The 24,158-nt window shown below is 42.3% G+C and overlaps 1 protein-coding gene across 6 annotated transcripts in view; it reads right to left on the bottom strand.

The window, feature by feature from the left end:
* The window catches only part of PRRC2A (proline rich coiled-coil 2A), a 49,143-nt gene extending 30,272 nt beyond the window's left edge, over positions 1-18,871 (bottom strand). For 4 of the 6 annotated variants that reach the window (XM_087923302.1, XM_087923301.1, XM_087923299.1 and 1 more), the window contains exons 1-3: positions 18,687-18,871; positions 569-735; positions 133-310 (exon numbers count right to left, since the gene is read on the bottom strand). In XM_087923302.1, the coding sequence (XP_087779428.1) occupies positions 133-310; positions 569-680 (290 nt within the window). In that variant the 5' untranslated portion in view covers positions 681-735; positions 18,687-18,871. Of the gene's footprint in view, positions 1-132; positions 311-568; positions 761-18,686 lie in introns of all 6 variants that reach the window. The other 2 variants (XM_087923300.1, XM_087923298.1) reach the window with 1 other exon arrangement.
* Positions 18,872-24,158: the final 5,287 nt, after the last annotated feature.

Here is a 24,158-nt window from a genome sequence, read left to right on the forward strand (position 1 = left end):
TTTCCTGTATTCTTACTCATGTTTATACTTATAGCTATTATCTTGTAAGCGACTGACAAATCAAATCAAATCAAATCAAATCAAACCAAATCAATCAATATATAAAATGGCTTCACGTCTTGCCCTACCTACCTCTTTGGGTCTGGCTGTTCCTGCTTGCTTGCCCATCCTGTCCCGTCTTTCGGCACTAGTGAGACGTTGGGGTCATTGCCTTTGTTCTCTGCTTTTAAGCTTGGCAGGTTTGCAGGGGGTGGCATGCGTCGGGCAATGGCAACCTTACCGAGACTCTGCAAGCCATGGCGGGGGGTTACTGCAGGAAAGAGGATTTCAAAGGTTAAAAGCTGCCCTGAGATATCTTTGAGCAACTGACTGTCCCGATTCACACCAATTGTCAACCGGACTTTTTGTCAAATCCCCAGTTAACCGGTTACGATAAGAGACAGCTGCTCAGGGCGCTGCGAGTACCATCAGAGCATCAGAGATAGAGCAAGTTCATCATGGCAGCTGCCTCCTTCTTTAAGAACGGAACTGGGAAGAATCAGCCTGATACAACACTGGGCATTTTTACCTGTGGGTTTCTGGATCTCTAAGGACTTGCCCTTGTACGTATCAAACAGGTTGAGCGACGAATACTTTTTTCCATCCTTCCCCTTTGCTGTTTGCCCCAAACGATCTGACATTGCGCTGTAAGGTCATTGAGTACGATGGTTCCTCCTGGCTCCCCGCGAAACGTGCCTATGTTGGACCAGGAAGGAGGAGACTAAGAGGAAGAAAATGCAGCCATGTTGGTTTTATCTTTCCCCACCAATTAGCAGCTATTAAATTTAGTAGCCAGTTGACACAAGCAGAGCCGGCTTTAGGCTAAGGCCAAATTAACACTGGCTTAGGACACCAAAGCTTTAAAAGGACACCAATGTTTCCCTAAGTCATTCTAAAATGCAGATCTTCACATGGGCGGGAAATGGGCGCCATCAGTCAACATGGCTCAGGGTTGCCGTATTCCTTTGAACTGGCATTGGATACAACGGCTTTTCCTTATACAACACTGAGGCTAATCATGACGATGTCCCATTTTTCATATCCATTTGAGGGAAATGTAATTAAACACCTTTATAGGATTGCCCGTCTCATTGAACATGACTTGGCAGTATACAATCAACAATTAAAACAATATCACAACCATTAAAAGACTGATGAGGCAGGTAGATGTGATCGCTGGTCCTTCAAATAGCATGGACCTGTAGGGCTTTAAAGCTCAGAACCAGCACCTTGAATTGCACCTGGCAGCATATTGGCAGCCAATGCAGCTCACAGTACACAGGTGTGACTTGTGCCGTCCTAAAGGCACACAACTGTGCAGCCACATTCTGCACCACTTGAAGCTCCTGAAGTGTCTTCAATGGCAACCACACACGTAGTTTGCGTTACAGTTAATACACCCTAGAGGTGACTAGGGACTGAGTGACTGTGAGCAGAACCTCATGGTCCAGGAAAGAGTGAAATTGGTGCACAACATAACTTTGTACAAAGACCCTCCTGTCTGAAGTCACAAATCTAGAAGGACCCCCATATTGCGCACTAGTCTGTCTGGGATAGTGCCGGCCCATCTAGTATCAAAGATGATAAAAGTTCCAGATCCACAAAGACCAAATGCCACTTAGTCTTGCCAGAGTTCAGAGGAAGCCTGTTGTCCCAGATTCAGGCACCCAGAGCCTCCAGCAAGTGAGATAAAACACCAATCATGCCACTCAATATGCCAAGACAGAGATGTACAATTTGGGGATTATCAGCATAATGATACCTCAACCCAGGGGGACAAGTGATCTCACCCAGAGGCTTCATGCAGATGTTAAACAGGAGTGGAGAGAGTACTTAAACCTGCAGCACCCACATAACAAGAGGCTGCGGGCAGGACTCGCAATTGACACTGACTGGTACCAGCCACACAGGAAGAGAACCAGCCCAATATTGCACAGTTCACTCCCTATTAATGGAGCTGATCCAGAAGGTACCATGACTGGTACCATGACACCGAAGGCGGATGAGAGGTGGGGGCAAAGGCACTACTGCTGACCTGCTCCTGCCAGAGATCATCCCAAAGCACAAACAATGCCATTTCTGTTGCATGCTCAGGTCTCAATACTGACTGAAAGGAGTCCAAATAATCAGCTTCACCCAGAGTTTTGCTGAAGCTGATGTACAACCAACTTCTCCATAACCTCCCTGAAGGAAGAGAAGTTAGATATTGGATAAAAAATGTCCAGTACAGAGGGATCCAGTGATGGCTTCTTGAGAAGGGAGTGGACCAAAGCCCCCAATGGAACCACACCCTCTTTCAAGGATGAATTAAATACTGCTAGAACCCAACCATCCCATATTCCCAGGCAGCATTATTAAGCATGGATCTAAGGAGCAGGTGGCTGAGCTCGTTGTCCACTTCCTCAGATCCAACAGGTTCAAACTGTTCTCAGGTAACAGGGGGAGACTGTGTCCCAAGCACCTCCACTGGATCCGTACCAACACTGATGTCTAAATGGCAACTGACGGATGTTCTGCACATTCATTCTTCCATGGAGACAATCTTCCTTTTCCAGGAGGGCTTGAGTCACTCTAAACAAGGCCAAGGGTGGCTAACCATAGATAAAATAAATGCGGCAAAACTCCTGCTTATTGGCCACCCTGATCACCACTAGTTAGGCCTTAATAGTGGCTCTCACCCATGTTCAGTCGAGTTAATCCTTTGGCCTTCAGGGAGATGACACTTCGCCATAAACCAGAGTGTGATGGGATTCACAGGAGATGAGGTCACATGGACGCGATCCAATCTAAAGCCTCAGCTGCCCTCTCATTCCAAGCAATGACCAAGGCTCTATCCATTGGTGGAGCAGGCCATCAGGAATAAGCCCCATTTTTCTATTGAACCTAACAAGGTCTACCAATCACAGGAAGTGGAAATCTAATACTGTCCCATCTCTTCGCAGCAGGGGGCAGCACCAGATGATCTCATGGCAACCAGGGCATGACCTGGCCATCACAGTGGAGTTACAGATAGCTCCCTCCAACTTCAGATCACATTACTAGTGTTCCAGCAGAAAAATGAGATCAAATGTATGGCCGTTGCCCCATGTCAGGCTCTGGATGATCTGGGATAGGGGCCTGGTTATTTATTAGGGTGGCCGTGAACTTCTGAGCCACCTCAGACCTCACTTCCAGAAAAGGCAGATTGAAATCTCACCGAACTGTAAGCCTGGAAAATTTCACTGCCCAATTCAAGTCAGAGTCAAGCAGCTCAGGCAGGGAAGTTGCTACCCAACTGGGAGGCTGGTATACAACAGTTACAGTCCCAACTGATCCCTAGAGCCCAACTTAAGGAACAGGATCTGATAGCTGGCAACCTGTGAAACAATGCCCCTGAAAGCCACAAGAGATTCCCAGCTGATAACTGGCAAACGCCCCAGCTGCTGCCTTTAAATCTTGGCTGATGCCACACTAAGACCCCAACTGGGCATATTTCCAAGAAGTGGGTATCTCCTCTAGACTCAGTCAGATCTTGATAATACAGGTAGTTCTCAACTTATGAGCACAACGGAGCCCAACATTTCTGTTGTAACGTGAGACACTTGTTAAATGGGTTTTGCCCCATTTTACAGCCTTTCTTAAGTGAATCACTACAGTTGACAAAGCTAGCAACCCGGTTGTTACGTGAAACTGGCTTCCCCATTGACTTGGCTAATCAGAAGGTTGCAAAAGGGGATCATCATATGACCTTGGGACACAGCAACAGTCATAAATATAAACCAGTTGCCAACATCTGATTTTTTGATCATGCGATCATGGGGATGCTGCAAAAGTCGTAACTGTGAAAAACATTCAAAAGTCACATTTTCAGAGCCGTTGTTCCTCTCTGAATGGTCACCAAGTGAATTCTTGTTAAGTCCAGGACTACATGTACACACCAGATCAAATGGCTGGTGAGGGAGGCTTTATTACTGGTTGGCCTGGCATTCAGCAACAGCTGAAAACAGGGCCTCTCAATCAACACAAATTAATGCAATTCTCTCTGTGGAGAAGTGCACCTGGGTTGGCAAAGCAAGCAACCAAGGTAGAGGCACGAGAAACCGAGACTGACCAACAGCAGCCTTCAATCAGCTTGACCCACTGATTTTTTTTTGCAATTTAGCAACAACAAGCCGTGTGTTAATTGCTTATTCATTTTGGCCATCAGGGTCAATCATTCAAGGGAGTAGGGATGCCATTAATAAGGGCCCCTACATTTCCAATTGCATCAACTGATAGCAACTAACAACAACAACAATGATATACGTAATCCTGGACTTACAACATAGTTTGAAACCAGAATTTCCAACACTAAGCAATGTAGTCATAAAGTGTGACCATATTGTTTAATGATGGCAGTCCCAGTTGCTGTTAACACAGTCCTCATGTGGGCAACACCCTGCCAGTTTCCCACAACCAAATTAGTGGGGAAGCCCATAGGAAGCTGTGTCAAGTGGTCCGTAGGCAGGCTGGCAGGTAGGGAAGGGTGCGAAGGAAGTGCAAGGGGGCATAGCAAGGCTCAGAGACGGAGAGTGTGTGAATGGCCAGGGGAAGTCCAGAGGGGTTGTGGAAGTACAGATGAGGGAGGCTTAGCTCAGTGATCTTCCCTGTTGGCTTCCCCAGCACTTCGTCAATGAACAAATGATTTTAACCCAAGGACAATCAGGAATGAACAAAAGCAAATGTAAGTGTCCCAGGATAATGTTGCAGGATCCAATCTGGGTTGGTCACTGGGACCAGAGGTTTTGTCTTCCGAGCTTTTGGTCTCTTGCTGGAGCACATACCACTTCAATAAGTACCGTATAAATCTCACACACAACAGGACACACTCTGCTAGAGAGAAGTTCCCCGAAGATGGGCTCCAGCAACAAGTCGGAAGACAAAAATCTCTGGTCCCAGTGACCGACCCCGACTGGATCCTGCAACAACCAGTCATTTCTTTGGTATCCCATTTCTTAGATTATGGGTGATCCCCATATATGCTTTATCAATGAAAATTCTAGTCAAGAGAATTTCATTTAAAGAATAAAGCAGGTATTGTTGTGTCTCACTAAAGTATCCCTAAGGTTCCAAGTCAAAAGACAAGAACTATTTAACCTTTGTAATATTGTTTACATATATTTGAGTTTCACTGCAAATTAGGCAGCACTACTAGACTCCTTGCAGAGAAAGACTTAATTTCTGTATCATTAAGTTATCTTTCTCTTAGATTACTATGTTGTTGCTTTAAACCAGGGGGTGTCAAACTCACATTGTCACGGCATTGTCATGTGACGTATCGGGACTCCCCCCCCCCGCTTTGCTAAACGAGACAGGGGCGGGGCCAGCACATGAGGCATTTGGCCTGTGAGTTTGACAAGCCTGCTTTAAACACTTAAATAACCCAAACAGCAAAACTTGTCTATATGCAGGATTAGAATCATTATTCTTATCTGAATAAAGTACAGTAGCTATTCTGGGTGGTAAACCTCTGATAGGACTACTTCAAAGGTTAGGGAGCACAATTGATAATCATGAATGGATTTTTGTGTGCGAATGGTGTATTATCCATGCACACATAGATTATCAAGTATATGTTTTTTCCTCTCTTTAAGGTAACAAGTTATACTTCTGGAGAATATTTAGTCCAGTCTGTAGGCTAAATTGGGACAATTCTAGTTCCTAGAAATATAAATTGATTCCCACTCATATTCCACTTCTTCCTTTTCCTTTAAGGGCAATGGCTATATAGATTTCATGAGTATAAATTTTATTGCCTATAACAGGGGTCCCCGGGCCACGGATCAGCATCGGTCCATGGCCCATTAGGAACTGGGCCCTGCAAATGAGTGAAGCTTCGTCTGTGCGTGAATGGGATCTAGGTAGTGCATGAAACTAGTCTGTGTACACACACACACACACACACACACACACACAGGATTGTGGAAAAATTGTTTTCCATGGAACCGGTCCCTGGGGCCCAAAAGAATCCAATGCGGAATGCAAGCTAGGATAATTGGCTAGCTTGCAAATTCTCTAGTAAAATCTGGCTTTCCCCACAGAGGTAAACAGAATTTTCCAGCCATGCTTATAGAGCACCTTCCAGGCCTCTTTGTACCCTGTACACAAAGGAAAAAATGATGGGTTTGTAGCATTGGCAAGATTGGATTAGGTGACTTCCAAAACCAGTTTTGGATTCTTCTCTGAAGAAGCTCTGATTCTTCTCAGAGGTTTTATGAGCAAGTATCACGGCGATGCTGAACCAAAAAGGTCAGAGTCTATTTCCTTTGTTTAATTCATGAACTTCGGGTGGGGGGTGGGGGACAGAAAAATAGCTACATAATTGGGTATAATAGATGTTTTTTGGGAAATTTATTGGCTGAATGCAGTCATCTAACATCTTACAATGATACCACTGAAATTTTGTAGTAAAATGATAAATTTTTAGACCTGTTTGCTTGTTCGTTTGGCAGTGGTTTAAAAGCCACAGTAGAATGGTCTGTCTTTTGGAATAAGCCCACTCTCATTGGCACCCTAATCTTGTCAGCCCAAAATATTGGCTGAAGAAATACATGATGCCCTTCTTAGTGGCATCATAGCATAACCGGATGGAGCCCCTAGCTCTTGTAGGCTGTTCATCTCTGTCCTAAATCCATCCCTGAAAAGTGTTTTTATGTTAAACAATGTATTATCCTTGGTAACATTCTTGCCTTCTGATACTTTATTACAATGTTTTTCATTGGGGTGGAAGATACCCAAGAATATGAAATGTTCAGCTGTGTGACTGTCAAATTCAGTTGCTTATTTGCTAATAACCAATTAAAACATTAGGTGCTTGTAAATAAACTTTTACTGGCATCCCAAGGCCATTTCAAACCTGATCCACAGTCCTCCTGATTGCGACCCATGAATTTTCATTCTGCAAAACCTTTTTTAACACTATCATTTTAGTAATGGTGCCTTTAACAAAAAATATTAGGAGAATCTAATTTCTTCACTTACGTATGGAGTTGTCATTGTAGACTACATTATTACTCAAGATGTAATTATCAGGATTTCTCCAACTACACAGTGGTTCAGTATTCAAGTGAGGTTCCATGTACGGAAATTCATGTAAACTCAAATTACTAAAGATCTGACACAAATACTTCATTTAATACCTAATTAAATATGCTGATACATATAAAGATCTTTAACCTCAACAAAGAATATTCTCAATCCCATTCTTTTTAAAATTAACTACGTAAATCCCAGCTTCTATAACAGTGATGGCTAACCCTTTTGGCACCAAGTGCCCAAAGCGCACGCACCCCCCTCCCAAAAAAATGCAACATGCAGGCACCCCACCCCCGGGCATCTGCATGACTCCCCTGCATGTGTGTGCCCCTGCGCATGCGCCCTGCCCCCACATGCCTCCCATGCATGTGCAGCAGAGACCTGAAGACCAGCTGGTTGGCAGAGCTGAGCTGAGCTGGGGCGACGGCTGTGCATGCCACCTCTGGCAGGCGTACCATAGGTTTGCCATCACGGTTCTATAAAATCTACACCTAAATTACATCAGAAAAACAGTCGTACAATCCATCTATTTCATAGTCTAGCAATTGAGAGGCAACCAAGTACAATTTTTACACCATATTTGATTGGTATGTATCTTAGGCATTGCCTTGACTACAATGCTACGAGACACAGTGGTTTTAGCACAGGGGTCTGCAATCCCCGGTCCGTGAACCAGCACTGGTCCGTGGCATGCCAGAAACTGGTCTGTGCAAACAAGGAAGCCCCATATGTGGGATGCAGGCAGCAGGCAAAACCATGCCCCCCCACCGGTCCGTGGGAAAAACTCTCACCGTGGAACCGGTCTCTGGTGCTCAAAAGGTTGCAGGCCACTGTTTTAGCACAATACCTAAATCCAGCAAATATCTCTATGTCTATAGTTTGTCTTATGATAATAAAGGTAATTTGCCTTACAAATATATGACTAATCATGTACTTTGTACAATGTTTGCATTGCATCCGTACATATGTCCCCTTCTAAAATTCATTTAATTATTTTTCTGCAATTGATATGCTGCTCAGTTCCTCTTTTTTAGACAGCAACATAAATTAAAAAAGAAAAGAACTAAAATCGATGACATTTATATGGTATTTCCTCTATGATTTTCTCCTCTATCGTCATAAATTAAATCAGCCTAGAATTTGGCACAATTATTTTTATTTATCCGTATCAATTCCAAATGTTCATTTTAAACAACAAAATTAAAGGTGTCGTATATAAGCACATGTAAACACAATTTAAAAAAATAAAAAATGCTACAAGCAATACTGATTTGTACTTATCCTAACCCTAACCCACAGTATTGGAGGTAGCAAAGTACCTCTAAGTTGCTTTTGGCACACTTTAATGGCTTGAACTAACCCGTGGTTAGTTCTCTGATGCCAAGATCAGTGGATCTGACTTGAATTGATGGACAAGGGCTCAGTGACAGGTGCAGGATTGAGGGCAGAGGAGGACAGAGGAGTCTGCCTGGAACACTAAAACCTTTCAACTTTCACTTGGCAGGAAACCGCAATAAAACAAGTTCAACAGCAACAATATTGCTCAGCAAGATTTCAGCATGGGCAATAACAATCTCAGTGAGCAAGAAACAGGGTAGGGACAATTGGCCTATAGAATATAGATAGTCCTTGACTTATGAACACAATGTGAGTCTGGAATTTTGGTTGTAAATTGAGGCACCATATGACCAGACTTGATTTTACAATCATTTTTATAAATCTATATTCTTCCAAATGGGAATGTGTTTCTTTTGCCAGAAACTGGCAAAAAACATTACAAACTGCAGCCATATAATTGCAGAAGGTTGCAACCAGTTGTAAATTTAAGCGAGCTGCCAGAAAGACAATCACATGACCATGGGGAGTGGGCACGGCAATTGTAACTTCGAGGATAGGTTGTAAGTAGCTTTTTAACAGTCCATCATAACTTTGAATGATCATAAATTGAGGACAACCTGTACAGGCAGTCCTCGACTTACAACAGTTTGCTTAGTGACAGTTTGAAGTTACAACAGCATTTTAAAAAGTGACTGATGATCATTTTTCACACTTATGGCCATTGCAGCATCCCTATAGTCACGTGATTAACATTCGGATGCTTGACAACTGACTCACATTTATGAGTGTTGCAGCGTTCTGAAGTCATGTGATCCCCTTTTGCGACCTTCTGACAAGTAAAGTCAAAGGGGAAGCCAGATTCACTTATAACAACCGTGTTACGGATTTAACAGCTGCAGTGGTTCCCTTCACAAATGTGGCAAGGAAAATTGTAAAATGGGGCAAAACTTAACACAACAAATTTCTCGCATCAATTTTGGACTCAATTCTGGTTGCAGGTTTAGGACCTGCCTGTGCTAAACTGGCTTATGTAGAGTCAAGTGACCCAGCTAACCAAGTTCAAGTACTGCAACTCACAGTGGCCCTTCCCACTTGCTACTGGGTGGAATTCAGTCGTAATGTAGGATGTTGTTTTGTGGGAGAACTACGCAATCAGTTCCCTAGCCCAGGGATGATTATTGTCCAGGGCAGCTGATGAGAGGCAGAGGTTATTTCAGCTTACAATCTCTACTTAGATAAGGGGATCTTATCTGTATATAAACAGGATCTTTCTCAATGAGCTGTCACCATATTTCTGCAAGGCTGATGAAGGGAAGGAGGAGCTGCTTCAGAGGCCCAGCATACCAGGAAGGGGACACCCAAGGAAGAGCTGTTGGTACCCAAATCAGCTGAACAATGAACACAGCTCAGAAGCCTGAGGGCAGCTACTCTATATCAAGTTACAGACCTCTTCCAAATTTAAGAGGGATGTATTCGGATAGATTGGATATACTCTTTAATTTTGCAACTGAAAAAGAAAATAAACAAAACTACTCCCAAAAGGAAATACATTGTTAATCAACATGAAAGCATCCTCACATTAGCAGCTACACTTGGCAGTCACAAGATGAGTTAATTATGGCAACTATTCTAGCGAGGTTTTCAGCGCTACATTTATGGAATACGAGATAATTTCTGGTTCGAGAAGATTCAAAGGATTTCACACAGAATGCAGCAAATAAACTCAAGAAGAGCTTCCTGTAGTTGAATATCTTTCCTCTTTGATTTCCCATATTAAAAGCTGAATTTCTTCAAATGTTCAACCTTTATCACATAACTTTATTAGTACTCGTGGCAATTGGACAGTTTGAAAATAATCACTTCAGCTTCACAAAGCTCCTCCTTTTTCAAGATCCTTTACATTCCCTTTAATTTGCTCTATTTGGGCTGTTGTTATGGGAATGAAAAATATTCTACACACTAAGCAAACTGCATATGCTTGGAAATGTTAATTCTCGCAATTGCACCCTGTAAATAGCACAAATTAACTTTGTATTCTTCCGCCACCTGCTAATTTGGTGGTGATGGGGTTAGCTTATCTTCTGGCAAATAAAAGTGATGTTATAAATGAATTAGGAAAAAAAGCAGCATATTGCAAAGCTTTACTGCAAAAAAATAAATAAAAAAAAAAGGGAAGATAAAGCATAGGTGATTGGTATAATGAGATACCTATTTTTGAAGATGCAGAACTGTGACAAATGTAAGTGTGGGCGGAACCAAAATAATGCTAACATTCTTACAGGGTATCTCGAATACTAGGGTTTCTGACTGTCATTCAGTCATTTCAGAAGCATGAAAGCATAGTCCTGTTAGATCAGAATAAATCTGAAAACTAGATTTATTTAATCCAGCACTTGTTCCGGTATTGCCCTCCAGTCACAAGAGTGCAAGAGCATTTATGCTCTGTAGCATCTCAAATGGGACTCCTATGGCTTCTTATACTGGAGACACTACACAAATATCATTAGTAGCCCTATCATTCTGGATCTTGATACGCTTTTAAAACAACCCAAGTTGTTGGTCCTCATTCTTCATTCAGAAAAAAAAAAATCCTTTTCATCCGTCTCAAATCTCCTACCAATTACCGTCATGGGATGACCCAGGTTTACAGTACACAGGTAGTCCTTGACTTACATTTCATTTGATGACCAAAGTTACAACGGCACTGAAATTAATGACTTATGACCATTTTTCACACTTATGACCATTGCAGCATCCCTATGGTCATGTAATCTCCTTCTGGAACCTTCTGACAAGCAAAGTCAATGGGGAAGCCAGAGTCACTTAATAATTATGTTACTAATTTAACAGCTGCAGTAATTCACTTAACAAATGTGGCAAGAAAAGTTGTAAAATGAGTCAAAACTCAATTAACAAATTTCTCACTTTAAGCAACATAAATTCTGGGCTCATTTGTGGTCGTAAGTCAAGAACTACCTGTACGTTTTTTCCAACTCAATAATATCCTGTCTATGATATGACTTCAGTATTGTTTGCAATATTCAAAGTATGTTTGCTTGTACCCATTACTTCCTCTGAAAGCATTCTTATATTGGCAGCTTTATTTACCTTTTGTTTTCTGAAGGAACTTGTTTTTCTCCTAACAGCCACATACATTGAAGCATTTTTCAATCTTGTCATAACTTCAGTGTTTTTCTTCCTAGGCATTCTCTGCTAGCTTAGATACCTTTCAGAATATCTGCTTTAAAATCGGGGGAGGGGGCCACGGGAGACATGTATTTTGTTCTTATTGAAATATAGCTACCATTTTAGAGATGTATTACCGGTATTTTATTTAATCTATTTTTTTTTTTTTTGCTCACAACAAAATTCTCTTCATAAAGGAGGCAGAAAATTAGAAATGTAGAAAGAACCCACACATTGCTTTCATTTTTTATATTTGTATAATCTATCCTTCAGGGAGGTTCCATCCACCTACAATTATTGGGTGTTTTCAGCAAGTGTCTCCCCTTGAGAGATCTCCTATCAGTCCTTTGCAAGAACTGCTTAAATTCTATAGGCAGTTCTTGACTTATAACAGTATGTTTAGTGACCATTCCAAGTTACAGTGGCATTGAAAAAAGTGACTTATGGCCACTGTTCACACCTGCAACCATTATCATATGACTATGGGGATGACCATCATCTCTACAGTCAGGTGATCAAAATCTGTATGCTTGACAACTGCTTTGTATTTTTGTCAATTGCAGTGTCCTGGGGTCATGTGATCACCTTTTGCCTTTTTTCCTGATGAGAAACATCAATGGGAAAGCCAGATTCGCTTAACAACCGTGTTACTAGCTTAACAACTGCAGTGATTCATTTAACTGTGGCAAGAAAGGTAGTAGAGTTGGCCAAAATTCACTTAACAAATGTTTCGCTTGGCCGCAGAAATTCTGGGTGGTTGAGGACTCCTCGGCAATTTACTGGCTCTTAAGAAAATATATTATTGTCTTTTATCTTCTGAGTTTATAGCAGATACGTGAGGGACATCTATCAAAACCATTTTGAAAGCTGTGTTTCCTAGATCACCCAGCCTATGTGATATTTTCCTGGGAAATCACATTTAATTATGCTTGAGGTAATTGTGCCAATGTTTGGTTACACACCAAAAGTTATATAAACTACTCAATCCTGAAAGATGCAAAAATTACAATGTTTTGCAGAATATGTCATTTGCTAATTTGCTAATATATTATTACTAATATTAACCATTTAAAATTAAAGTTAAGACCTAACCCTTAGATTTTAATTGAAAACAGGCAGCTACACTTATCCCAGAATCATTCCACACTGAACCTAAGCCACAGAAAAAAATATACTCAAGGTATAATCTGCTAGCAATTTTTTTTTAACTTAAATGACTCCCCTCCATTCGTTCCTGTGATTTGAGTTTCAGTTGCAGAGTTAGGGTTCCCTAATATTGCCCTCCTCTGATATGCCGTGAAGTGGAAATTTCCAATCTCAGTTTGCAAAAATCTTGCCAGAATTTAGCAAACTTCAGGTTTTTATTTTTAATGCAATCTGTCCACAAGCCAAGGCCAAAACGCAGTCCTACATATCTGAATACTGCAAATAATAATAATAACTATTATCATCTGATTTTATAGAAGCAAAGCCAAGAGAAATTGCTTACAGAGTCAGTATCTATGTCTAGTCTGATTCTCCTTTATATTAGGAAAAATAGGGCTCTTTGCCATAAAGCTCATCCACATTTAGGAACCATAATTGGGACTGGCAACTCAGCCATTAAGTGAAACCACAACTGTGTTTATGGCCTTACTTCATGTTTCTTTTGTTTTACAGACCTGCAAAAGTTCTATATGTAAGGATTGATAATAAAACTGCTTTTTCACCACTGTTATAACAGCTGTTAGGTGAGGCAGTCACTGAGTGAGGACTACCTGTATTGCTCCATCAATTCTGAAAGCTCACATATTGGTTTTTAGCACAATGAGAAATAGTACTACTTTTCCTCTCAATTAAAAAAACACCAACAAAATTAAATTACAGCATAGTGCAGATCATTAAATTAAGCTCAGCCACTGCAGATCATAAAACAATGGCATAACGTTTTATCATCCATTGCTAATCATTCTGCTGCTTTATTTTGTACCAACTGGTTTGTGTGCCATACTGCAATTTTTTTTAAATGATGCTGGGGTAAAATAAATATAAAACACTCACATTTATATCTCACATTTCAAAACTTCTGTTTGGATCATAGAATCAAAATACAAGAATGCTGAAATTTTATGTTGCTGGATCAGTTTATTCTAACCAAAACATTTGAGTTTTAAATACATACACCTAGGCACTTGGAAGTTTTTATTATTATTACTACATTTATTTGTCCCACCCCAACTCGGGATTTGAGGTGGCCCAGAGTGGCTAAGAAGCTGGCATAAAACATCTGGTGCTTGACAGAACCTCTGCATGCATAGAACTGTATCCAGTGTACACAAACATTCAATGTATAACAAAACACCATAATTGCATAGGTCTTTCACACAAAACCAGGCACAAAGAAAATACTACTACTACTTCAGGGAGAGAAAAAAAAGATACAATTGCTTTTGCACTTGGCAGCACTATAAAAGTATGTACAGTACTCCTTATCAGTACTAAACTAAAGCAGTTCCCAAGCAGCAAGGTCCTGAAAGCTAGCTAAATGGGACCACACACCAAGCTTCCCTGGCCATCATCTATCTAAGCTACTGCCAAAAATGAACTATGCTGGTGGCATCATTGACAAATTGTTTCAATATCCAAACACCTTCCTGTGCAACAGTAAACTACACAAAATCTGTTCCTCGACCAAAATTCATAGGGTAGGAATTTGGCAGTGAACTTTTTCATACAATTTCACCTCTTCAAATGCCATGCTTGAAAAATATAATTAAGTTATTACAAAGTGAGATGGAAGAGGGAAACGACCAAGACTTTCACTTTATGTTAATTAATATATAGCAGAAGATTTCGGTGGTGATTAATCCAATATCAAGGCACATGTCACAGTCAAGGCCTCTAACATCTAAATCCCAATAATATATTTGAGTGTACTTCTAAAGTGTTGCTATAGTGATAGAAAGCTAAAGAATACTATATGACTGAGATACTGTTCTAAACACTGTCAATTACCAGTGATATTGTCTAGGTCACCAACATTCACATTAATAAATAAATATTATTTAGGACTTAAGATACTTTGAGATGCCTCTCTTCAACAAAAATAGATCTAAACATGATGATAGCCAAATATAAAAATAGATGCAATGTTGAATGAAATGTTTTAAAGGGTGCCCTATTCACCTCTACACATACAATGTTTAATATCATTTACCTTATTTAATGCTGCAGAAAATGTAACATATTTTCTGTTACCCCAAAGTATTTCATCATGCACTCAACTGTCAATAGCACTGATTTAAAGGGAAACAAGGAATCTAAAGCCAGCCCTCTTGAGATATAGTTGATCACCATTATTGCTAATAGCTACATCTACAGTTGGATTAAACCTTGAAGTGCTACACAGCAGAATTACTATATTATTATAGTGAGTTAAGTATTATATTAACTCACTATGCAAAGTACCCAATATATGCACTAAGAAATGCATCTCCTGGAAATCATTTCAGCTACTTCTTTATGCCAAAAGAGCACAATTTTGCATTTCAGCCATATGAAATAAGTATTGTTTCTTCTTTTAGTAGGATTCTAAAGGTAATATTACATTTATGTTTCAACAAGATTGTCACGCTGCTTAATCTTCTGAAAGTATATCAAATACCACAGCCCTCATTGTGTTTTCACTACATAATGCATAGCTAAGATGTTCAATTCCCCCAGCACTGCACAACCAGATATAATGGCACCTGAGTGAAAACAAGCCAATGGAGATTTAAAGATAGCACTCCTACTAGTAAGCAGCTGATAATTTTTTATCCATTATTCATGCAGCATTTCTGGAATATAAATTTCCCATAGTATTCAACTTTGTGCACTGTCTTTTAGAATACTGGCTAGTCAGGTATCATAAATCAGTTGGATATTCATTTATTAGAAAACTACATGTTTAGGCAAGTTTATAAATCTGGACATTTAATAATGCAAGTATTAAAAAAAACTCAAAATAATTATATTTTAATTGTGTTGGAAGGAGAAAAATATTGTTTCAAAGGCACCCAGATACCGAATCAGTTATCATTAATTATTAATATATTCAATTTATCTGCAGAATCTCAAAACTGCATTAGAGGAATATGTTTTAAAGAAACCCTTCACTAGCACCATGCTAACTAACACTTACTTAATTAGCACCCTCCCTCTACAACAAATAAAAAAAGTCCCAGATCTGAAAATAGATGCAATTTCAACAAAAAAAATCAATAATCTAAATTCCATTTCTAGAATTGAAAAGCATTGGATAAAAATGTCTTTCTGCAACAACCATTTTGATTATGAACCAGAGAAACAAATAGCCACCGCCTCATCTTAAACCCTTCCTTTGCATTTAATCCCAAAACATAATGTTTAAATACTGAAATTCAAGACTATCAGGGAAAAGGGAGGGAGAAACTGAACACAATCTTACTTTTCTTCACAACTAGCATCAGAAGCTGTTTGAAAATTTGCATTAAAAGGATTTATAATTCAGAGATATGCAAATCATATCAAATCCAGTTGCCCTGAAATGCAAGATTTGTTGTTTCATTTTAAAATATTTCACTGAAATCATGCATTTTAATCTTCTGAGCACAGAAAACATAACAAGGATTTTCAAGACAATCAAAAAAGCTACATCAGGCTGAACCATTGTCCAATTTTTTGGAGATACCCTTCTTGTTTCACAAATGCACCCTTTATTTTGGAAAACACCTCATTCAGAGAATCAGTTCAAAAATGTAAGGAAGCCATATTAGCTCTTTTTGTGTCAGAATACACCCTCGAATTACCATCACCCACCCTCTAGCCACACTGATGGGAAATTCAAATTTAGCATTTAAGCTAAATTAATTCTGGCTGTGGCACTAAAAAAAAAAAGCCCTCCAAATGGAATACATATACCACAAGGACCCATTGATATTTACTAACCACAATGACAAGGGAATTCTCCCCCTCAAACAATTGATTTTGTGTTTAGAATGCAATAAAAAAAACGGAAGACTTAGATTAACTAGCCACTCTTTCCCCAAAGGCACACCCCTCATTTAAGTACTCCCCTCCAAAAAGTGATATATGTATCCTCTCTAAACAGATTCCCCATTAACTGGATTTAAGGAAATATATACTTGCATTCCAATACTAACATGCGGCTTGTTTAGTGTCACCCCAGCACAGCATAAGGAATTGTAGCACCTGGTTTTAAAACGTTCAGATTTTTAACTGCAATAAAACAGCCTTTTATGTCAACCTAACAGCCCATCTCACAATTAACATGGCTGTAACTTCACAATTATCTCAAGACTATCTTCGATGAAAAGAGGACCAACCCTGAGCAAATCGAAAAGCATCAATTCTCCCCCTATTTACAGCAATATTAAAGCAGGCAAGTGGAAAAGCTGGCCGGTTGATCTCTTCAAATATTAGCCCTGCCTAAATCATGATTAAAACACCTGCCACACCTCCTCCCTTCCCATTCCTCCATATTTTAAACCTTACCGACCGAAATATCAGATTGAAAAGAAATAAACAATTTAGCCTGCATCCTGCAGGGGAACTGCAATGATCAGCCTTTTTTTTTTTAAAGGGGAGGGGGCAGTTGTTTTTTAAAAAAATCCAACTATCCTTCCCATTCAGTTATCTGAATTTTCTAGCAGCTTCTGATTTTGGGGTTCTTTTAAGAAAAATAGCAAAGGCCCCAGTGGATTCTCCCTCTCCTGTTAACAGCAGCATCTTGGCTCTTGAATGTCACCACTACACTGAAAATATATATATATATATTTGGGGGAGGGTGTTGGGGAGGTGTAGAAAAGGGATTCCTCTCTCCTTTGATTCCCCCTGACTTGGGGGGACGGGGACATTTTGGACTTCCAAATCCAAAATCCTCCACCCTTCCCCTCCCTGCCAAAGGATTGTGGAAATAATGGCGAGGTTACAAAGGGGAACCCCCAAGCACATCCTCAAACGCCAGCAGGACAGATGCACCCCCTTCCCACCCCCCCACTCCGACCAGGGGCAGCTTCCTTTTGAGAAACAAAAAGCAAAGCAACATTTTAAACGCCTTTCTTTCTTTCTCTCTCTCTTTTCTCCCACCACCCCTCTTCTTTTTTTTTTTCTTTTCTTTTTCAACCCTCAAACTATACTAAAAACCAGCCAGGAATTTGGGAAAGGGTGGGGGGGGGGGGGAAGAGAAAAAAAAATCCTAAAAGACATCTTTGGGCTTGTCGTCTCCTTCCATTCTAGAGGCCCGACCTTGACGCCCCCCCAACCCTCAAATGTTAAAAAAGCCCCTCAGGGACCCCACAAACGGTGGCTGCTGGACAAGTATGGGGTGTGTGTGTTTGGGGGGGGGGTCCCCAAATAGCTGTCCCGTGGGAGACCCTGGAGCTTCTCGCCCCCCCCCACACCCTTCAGTCACACCTTCTTCAAAGCCCCCCCACACACGAATTACCTGGCGTGTGGTAAAATGGAGCAGGGAGTGAGGGGTGGTGGTGGTTTGTCTTAAAACTAGGTCATAACTGAACTCTAAAGCTCTTAAAAAAGAAAAGGCCTGCGGGTCGGCCTTTCTGGAGCTGACGCCCCGTGGATTTTCGCCGGGGGTGGGGTGAAAGAAACCCACTTCGGGGATGGGTTGGGTTGGGTTGGGAGAAGGCCTGGTGGGAGACCTCTCTGGAGTTTTTTTTTGTTGGTGGTTGTTGTTGCAAGCATCCTTTCTTCTCCCTTCGGTGGCTGCTCCGTTGGGGAGAGCCCAAGTACGCGCCCAGCTGCCCTCGCCTGGGGGCAAAATACCCACCAGCAGCAACAAGGGGCAACGCTCCGGGAAGGGCAAGGCCGGTTCAGGAGAAAGGAGAGCGGGGCCCGAGAGGCGGATGGCTGCGGATTCGGTTTGGTTCGAGTTATCGAGAAGGATGAAGCAGGGGACAAGATGGCGGAGGCCTGAACGTTCTAACCGGCTCAACCCGACCTATTCTCCCATCTAACACCAGTACCGCTTTCTCAGGAGGTGGGGGGGAAAAAAAACAGGCTTGCTGAGAACGAACCAGGCCGATACCCACCTCGTCGGATCGGGCTCGGTCCGCTCTTTCCGGATACGAGCTTCCCGGGGGCGGAAGGGAGTCCAAGGCGAAGGATGGAGGCAGATTACGCTAACCCTCTCCCCCGGCTTTATAATTTGTCCAAGGCCCGATGTGGCAGCCTCGGCGTCTAAGCACCGACTAAACGGCCATCCGGGTCTCAGGCCCCGGCGGCGGCGCGAAGCCACGCCCCTTACGCTGTTGTAAGGAGGAGGGGCTTAAGGGGAGAAAACCCGGAGGAAAGGAATCGAGAAGTAGATTGTGGAGTTGGTTTGAGGTGTGGACGTGGGTTAATGGCGTGGCAAGATCCGTGTCAGACCGTAACAGCCTGCGGTGCCCGGAAGGTTCTCTTCCTTCTTGATTGCAAATAAATAAATAAATAAATTGCAAATTAAACTGAAGGGAGAGACGTTATAAGGAACAATAGTATTATTATTAGTATTATTAGTATTATCATAGTATTAATAGTATAGAGACGTTATAAGGAATAATAGAATAATAATAGACGCTATAAGGAATAACACAATAGATACAAACTCGAGGTAAACCGCACCAAACTTGATTGCAGGAAATACGACTTCAGTGCCAGAGTGGTCAATGTCTGGAATACTCTACCTGACTCTGTGGTTTCTTCCCCAAACCCCAAAAACTTTAATCTTAAGACTGTCTACTATTGACCTCACCCCTTTCCTAAGAGGTCTGTAGGGGGCGTGCATAAGTGCACCAACGTGACTACTGTCCCTGTCCTATTGTTTATTTTTCTTATATGTATCCATTTCATGTATTTAAAACTATGTTTATACTTATACCTGTTATCTTATAATCACTTGACAAAATAAAATAAATAAAAATAAATAAGAAAGACATGTTTGTCTACGGGGGCAAGAAAGTAATCAGTAGTCTAGATAAAGTAACCTTTTTTGACTACAAGTGGTCCTTGACTTGTGACTGCCATTTCTGTTATTAAGTGAGACAGTTCTTAAGTGAATTTTGCCCCCTTTTATGTGCTTCCTTGCTATGTGTTGTAAAGTGACTCACTGCAGTGGTTCCGTTATGTCGTTAAAGTGAATCTGGCTTCTCCATGGACTTTGCTGGTCAGAGGGTTGCAAAAAGTGATCACATGACCCCAGGATACGGCAACCGCCAGTTACCAAGGGTCTGAAATGTGATCACAAGACCACGGGGATGCTGCGGTGGTTGTAAGTGTGAAAAACGGTCATAAGTCACTGTTTCCGCTGCTGTTGTAATTTTGAACGGTCATTAAATGAATTGTAAGTTGAGGACTACCTGTATGGTGTACCACTTTTATTAAAAGGTGTAAATTTATCATCTCCCGACAGCTTGTCTTTGGATAGGTGTTAGTTGGAAAAGTTGCTACCAGACTCCTGATTTTTTTTTTTTACCTAACAGGATAAAGGTAAAGGTTCCTCTCTCACATACATGCTGGTTGTTCCGCCTCTAGGGGGCGGTGCTCATCTCTGTTACAAAGCTGAACAGCCAGCGCTGTCCGAAGACGTCTCCGTGGTCATGTGGCCAGCATGACTAAACACCAAAGGCACACCGAACGCTGTTACCTTCTGTTGGAAGAATTATCCTGGGTTCAGTTCCAAGTGGGGAAGAAAGACACTAGAAACATGGTGACTATTTGGGAAGATGGTTTAATGGTGGACAGGACCACATGGCTTGGAGCGCCAAAGTAAAAAGGACGATCACATACTTCAAGGTGAAAGAAAAAATCAACAAGGGCTGAGATGCTGAAGAGTCCCTTATATACCCTCTGCTTGGATTTGAATCTGAGTTTGTATTCTGATTGGTTGTCAGGCTCCCATGGGGCCAGACTCATGCAGGGGCAACTCTGTAGGCTGTCCCGAGTCCCAGGCTTGGTTGAGCCTTGCTGGATGATGATGTAATGAAAAGGGCTTTGGGCAATTCCTATTATGGCTCTACCTGAAGGAGGTAGATCTTTGTTATGTAAAATAGACTGGCCAAGGCCAGAGTAATGGCCCATTAGCAAAGGTGGGAGGGCTGAGTTTCTAAGCTTCTGAGGTGAGTTTCTACTCTTTTTAGGGGAAATATTCTGCCTTTTTAATATTTCCTAGGATATTTCATTTTTCTAGGAGTGGGGGTGGGTGCTACCTTCCTACACTTCCTACCAAAGGTGGTCCCTATTTTTCTACTTGCATTTTTTACATGCTTTCGAACTGCTAGGTTGGCAGAAGCTGGGACAAATAATGGGAGCTCACTCCGTTACGCGGCGCTAGGGATTCCAACAGCCGAACTGCCGACCTTTCTGATCGACAAGCTCAGCGACTTAGCTGCTGAGCCACCACGTCCCTTGACCTAACAGGACAGTGCCCCTCCCAGTTTTGGGGGAGTTTCATGAAGAGAGGTTTTTCGGTAGACCAGAGGTGGCGTGGTTTTGTGTGCTGCCTGCATCCCATAGATGGGCTTCACTTGCTTGCACGGCCCAGTTTCTGGCATGCCACAGCCTGGTGCCCATCCAGGGATCACGGGTTGGGGCCACCTGCAATAGGAGATGGCTTAAATTCCAGTTTAGATGGAGCTGACCATCAGGCTGCTAATAAACATATTCTTTGGGAGGACAAAAAAGAAATCCCTTGTTTATTCACAAAGAACTTACTTTCTATTAGTGTATTGCGGAGGTGGTATTCAGCAGGTTCTGACCATTTCTGGAGAACCGGTAGCGGACATTTTGAGTAGTTCGGGGAGAACTGGCAAATCCCACCTCTGACTGGCCCCACCCCCATGTATTCTCCGCCTCCCGAGTCCCAGCTGATTGGCTGGGTCTTCTTTGGTTGCCCTGCACAGGAGAACGGAGCTGGAAAGCAGGTTAGTGGGATGAGGAAGGAATGGGGATTTTACAGTATCCGTCCCCTGCCATGCCCACCAAGCCACCCCCACAGAACCAGTAGTAAATTTCTTTGAATCCCACCACTGGTGTATTGCGTGCTAAAAGAAGGCTGGGGGTGTTTTCCTGTGATATGGGCCATCCCAGGCATGGTTCAATATTTGAAATGGTTAGATAGGCTTCACGTGTTGTTTTTTTTTCCAAAGCAGTGAAAGTATAATCAGTTCGACCTCTCCCCAAGCAAATAAGCAAGCTCTCATAGCACCAAGGACTCCAGGGTTAATATTCAACCCAAAGTGATATTTCAATAATTTGGTTTCTAATATGCTTCTATTCACCTGGGCAATGTTGATGACAATGTCAACAATAACTCTTGTTTGTTCAGGCCCAGCTCCTGCTACGGTTGATGGAAGAGGCTCCAGTGGATATTTTGCTCCTGAGTGGCTTCAGAAAAAGATCCCGGATTCTGAATAAAGGTGTTACAGATGTTATCGCGGGGAAGAGAATATGGTTGGAAATAATAGTAGCGCATGAATTGGTTATCTGTGCAAACCAAGTTTAAAATCCTGGATTTGCTTTAGGTGTGAACCCCGAATAATGCTCCTGAGTATCAATTTTACATGACCTGGGCTGTATTTATACACAGATAACAGATAATCAGAGTTGGAAGAGAACTTGTAGGTCATCTAGTCCAAGGCTCTCTAACCTTGGCTACTTTAAGCCTGGAGGACTTCAACTCCCAGAATTCCTCATGCAGCAAAGCTGGCTGGGAAATTCCGGGAGTTGAAGTCCACAAGTCTTTAAAGTTGCTAAGGTTGGAGACCCCTGATCTAGCAGTATTCCAGTATTTGAGGGGCTGTCACAAAAAAGAGGGGATCAAATTATTCTCCAAAGACAAGAAACAATGGATGGAAACTAATCAAGGATAGAAGCAACCTGGAATTCAGGAGAAACTTCCTAACAGTGAGGACAATTAACCAGTGGAACAGCTTTGCCTTCAGAAGTTGTGGGGGCTTCATCACTGGAGGTTTTTAAAGATGAGTACACTAATCCAACCCCCTGTCAAGCAGGAAACTCTATACCAGTGACGGCTAACCTTTTCGGCACCGAGTGCCCAAAGCACGTGCACAGTGGTGGGATTCAATTTTTTTTACTACCGGTTCTGTGGGCATGGCTGGGTGGGCGTGGCAGGGGAAGGATACTGCAAAATCCCCATTTCCTCCTCACCCCATTAACCTGCTTTTCAGCTCCGTTCTCCTGTGCAGGGCAACCAAAGAAGACCCAGCCAACCAGCTGGGACTCGGGAGGCAGAGAATAGATGGGGGCGGGGCCAGTCAGCGGTGGGATTCGCCGGTTCTTGGAACTCCTCAAAATTTCCGCTACTGGTTCTCCAGAACTGGTCAGAACCTGCTGAATACCACCTCTGCACATGCCCACCCCCAAAATGCAATGTGCATGCATCCCCGTGCATGCACCCCACCCCAGTATATACACCCCATCCCACTGTGCATGCGCACATATCCCCCACGCAACCACCCCACCACCCCAAGTATGCATGTGCTCTACCCCCCCGTGCATGTGCCCTGCCCCCCGCATGACCCCCCACATGCACCTCTCCCTTTTTGCATGTACGGGAGAGACCCGAAGACCAGCTGGCCAGCAGGAGGCGCATGCGCTCATGCGTGGCAGAGCTGAACTGGGGTAACAGCTCGCATGCCCACGTGTGCCATAGGTTCCCCATCACAGCCAGGAGTGGGATTCAAATTTTTAAACAAACGGTTCTGTGGGCGTGGCTTAGGTGGTGTCCATGGCTTGGTGGTCATGTGACTGGGTGGACGTGGGTTGGTCATGTTATTGGGTGGGCGTGGCCAACTCAATATCACTCACATCAAGGCACGCATCTCCTCACCTGGCCTCTCATGACTGTGGGGATGCTGCAACAGTCGTAAGTGTGAAAAACGGTCATAAGTCACTTTTTTTCAGTGCCATTGTAACTTTGAATGGTCACTCCACACAAGCAAAGTACCGGTAAAGGAGGGGAAAAAAACTCCAGAGACATTCCTGAGATAGAAGTCTAGTCCTGCCAAGAAAGTAATAAGGGTTAACAGAGAGGCAATTTCTGTAAGCAACACCAGAATGTTTCCTTCCTGACTTCCTTACAGGATTAGGCTAGTAATTTCTTCTAACAACCGGTTCTCCGAACTGCTTAGAATGTTAACAACCGGTTCTAGCAAATAGGTGCGAACTGGTAGAATCCTACCCCTGATCACAGCCTTATACCATTTTAGCCAAATTGTTATCCAATCTCTTCTTGAGAACCTCCAATGTTGGAGCATCCACAGCTTCTGAAGGCAAGTCGTTCCACTGATTAATTATTGCAACTGTCTGGAAACATCTTCGTTTTTCGTTCTCTCATTGATCCAACTTTGCAACTTTGAACTGGTCATAAGACGAGAATTAACTGGAAACAGAACTTGCTGAGGGAACTGAAGTCTAATAAATGTCACAGATACCAGGCTGGGAAAGACTTTGATGAATTAGCCAGTAAGTAAAAGTTTATTCCCCTGGCATCAGAATGGGGAACT

This window comes from Pseudonaja textilis, chromosome 2 (assembly GCF_049901715.1).
Source record: "Pseudonaja textilis isolate UNSWEBS1 chromosome 2, rPseTex1.2, whole genome shotgun sequence".
Lineage (NCBI taxonomy): Eukaryota > Metazoa > Chordata > Lepidosauria > Squamata > Elapidae > Pseudonaja > Pseudonaja textilis.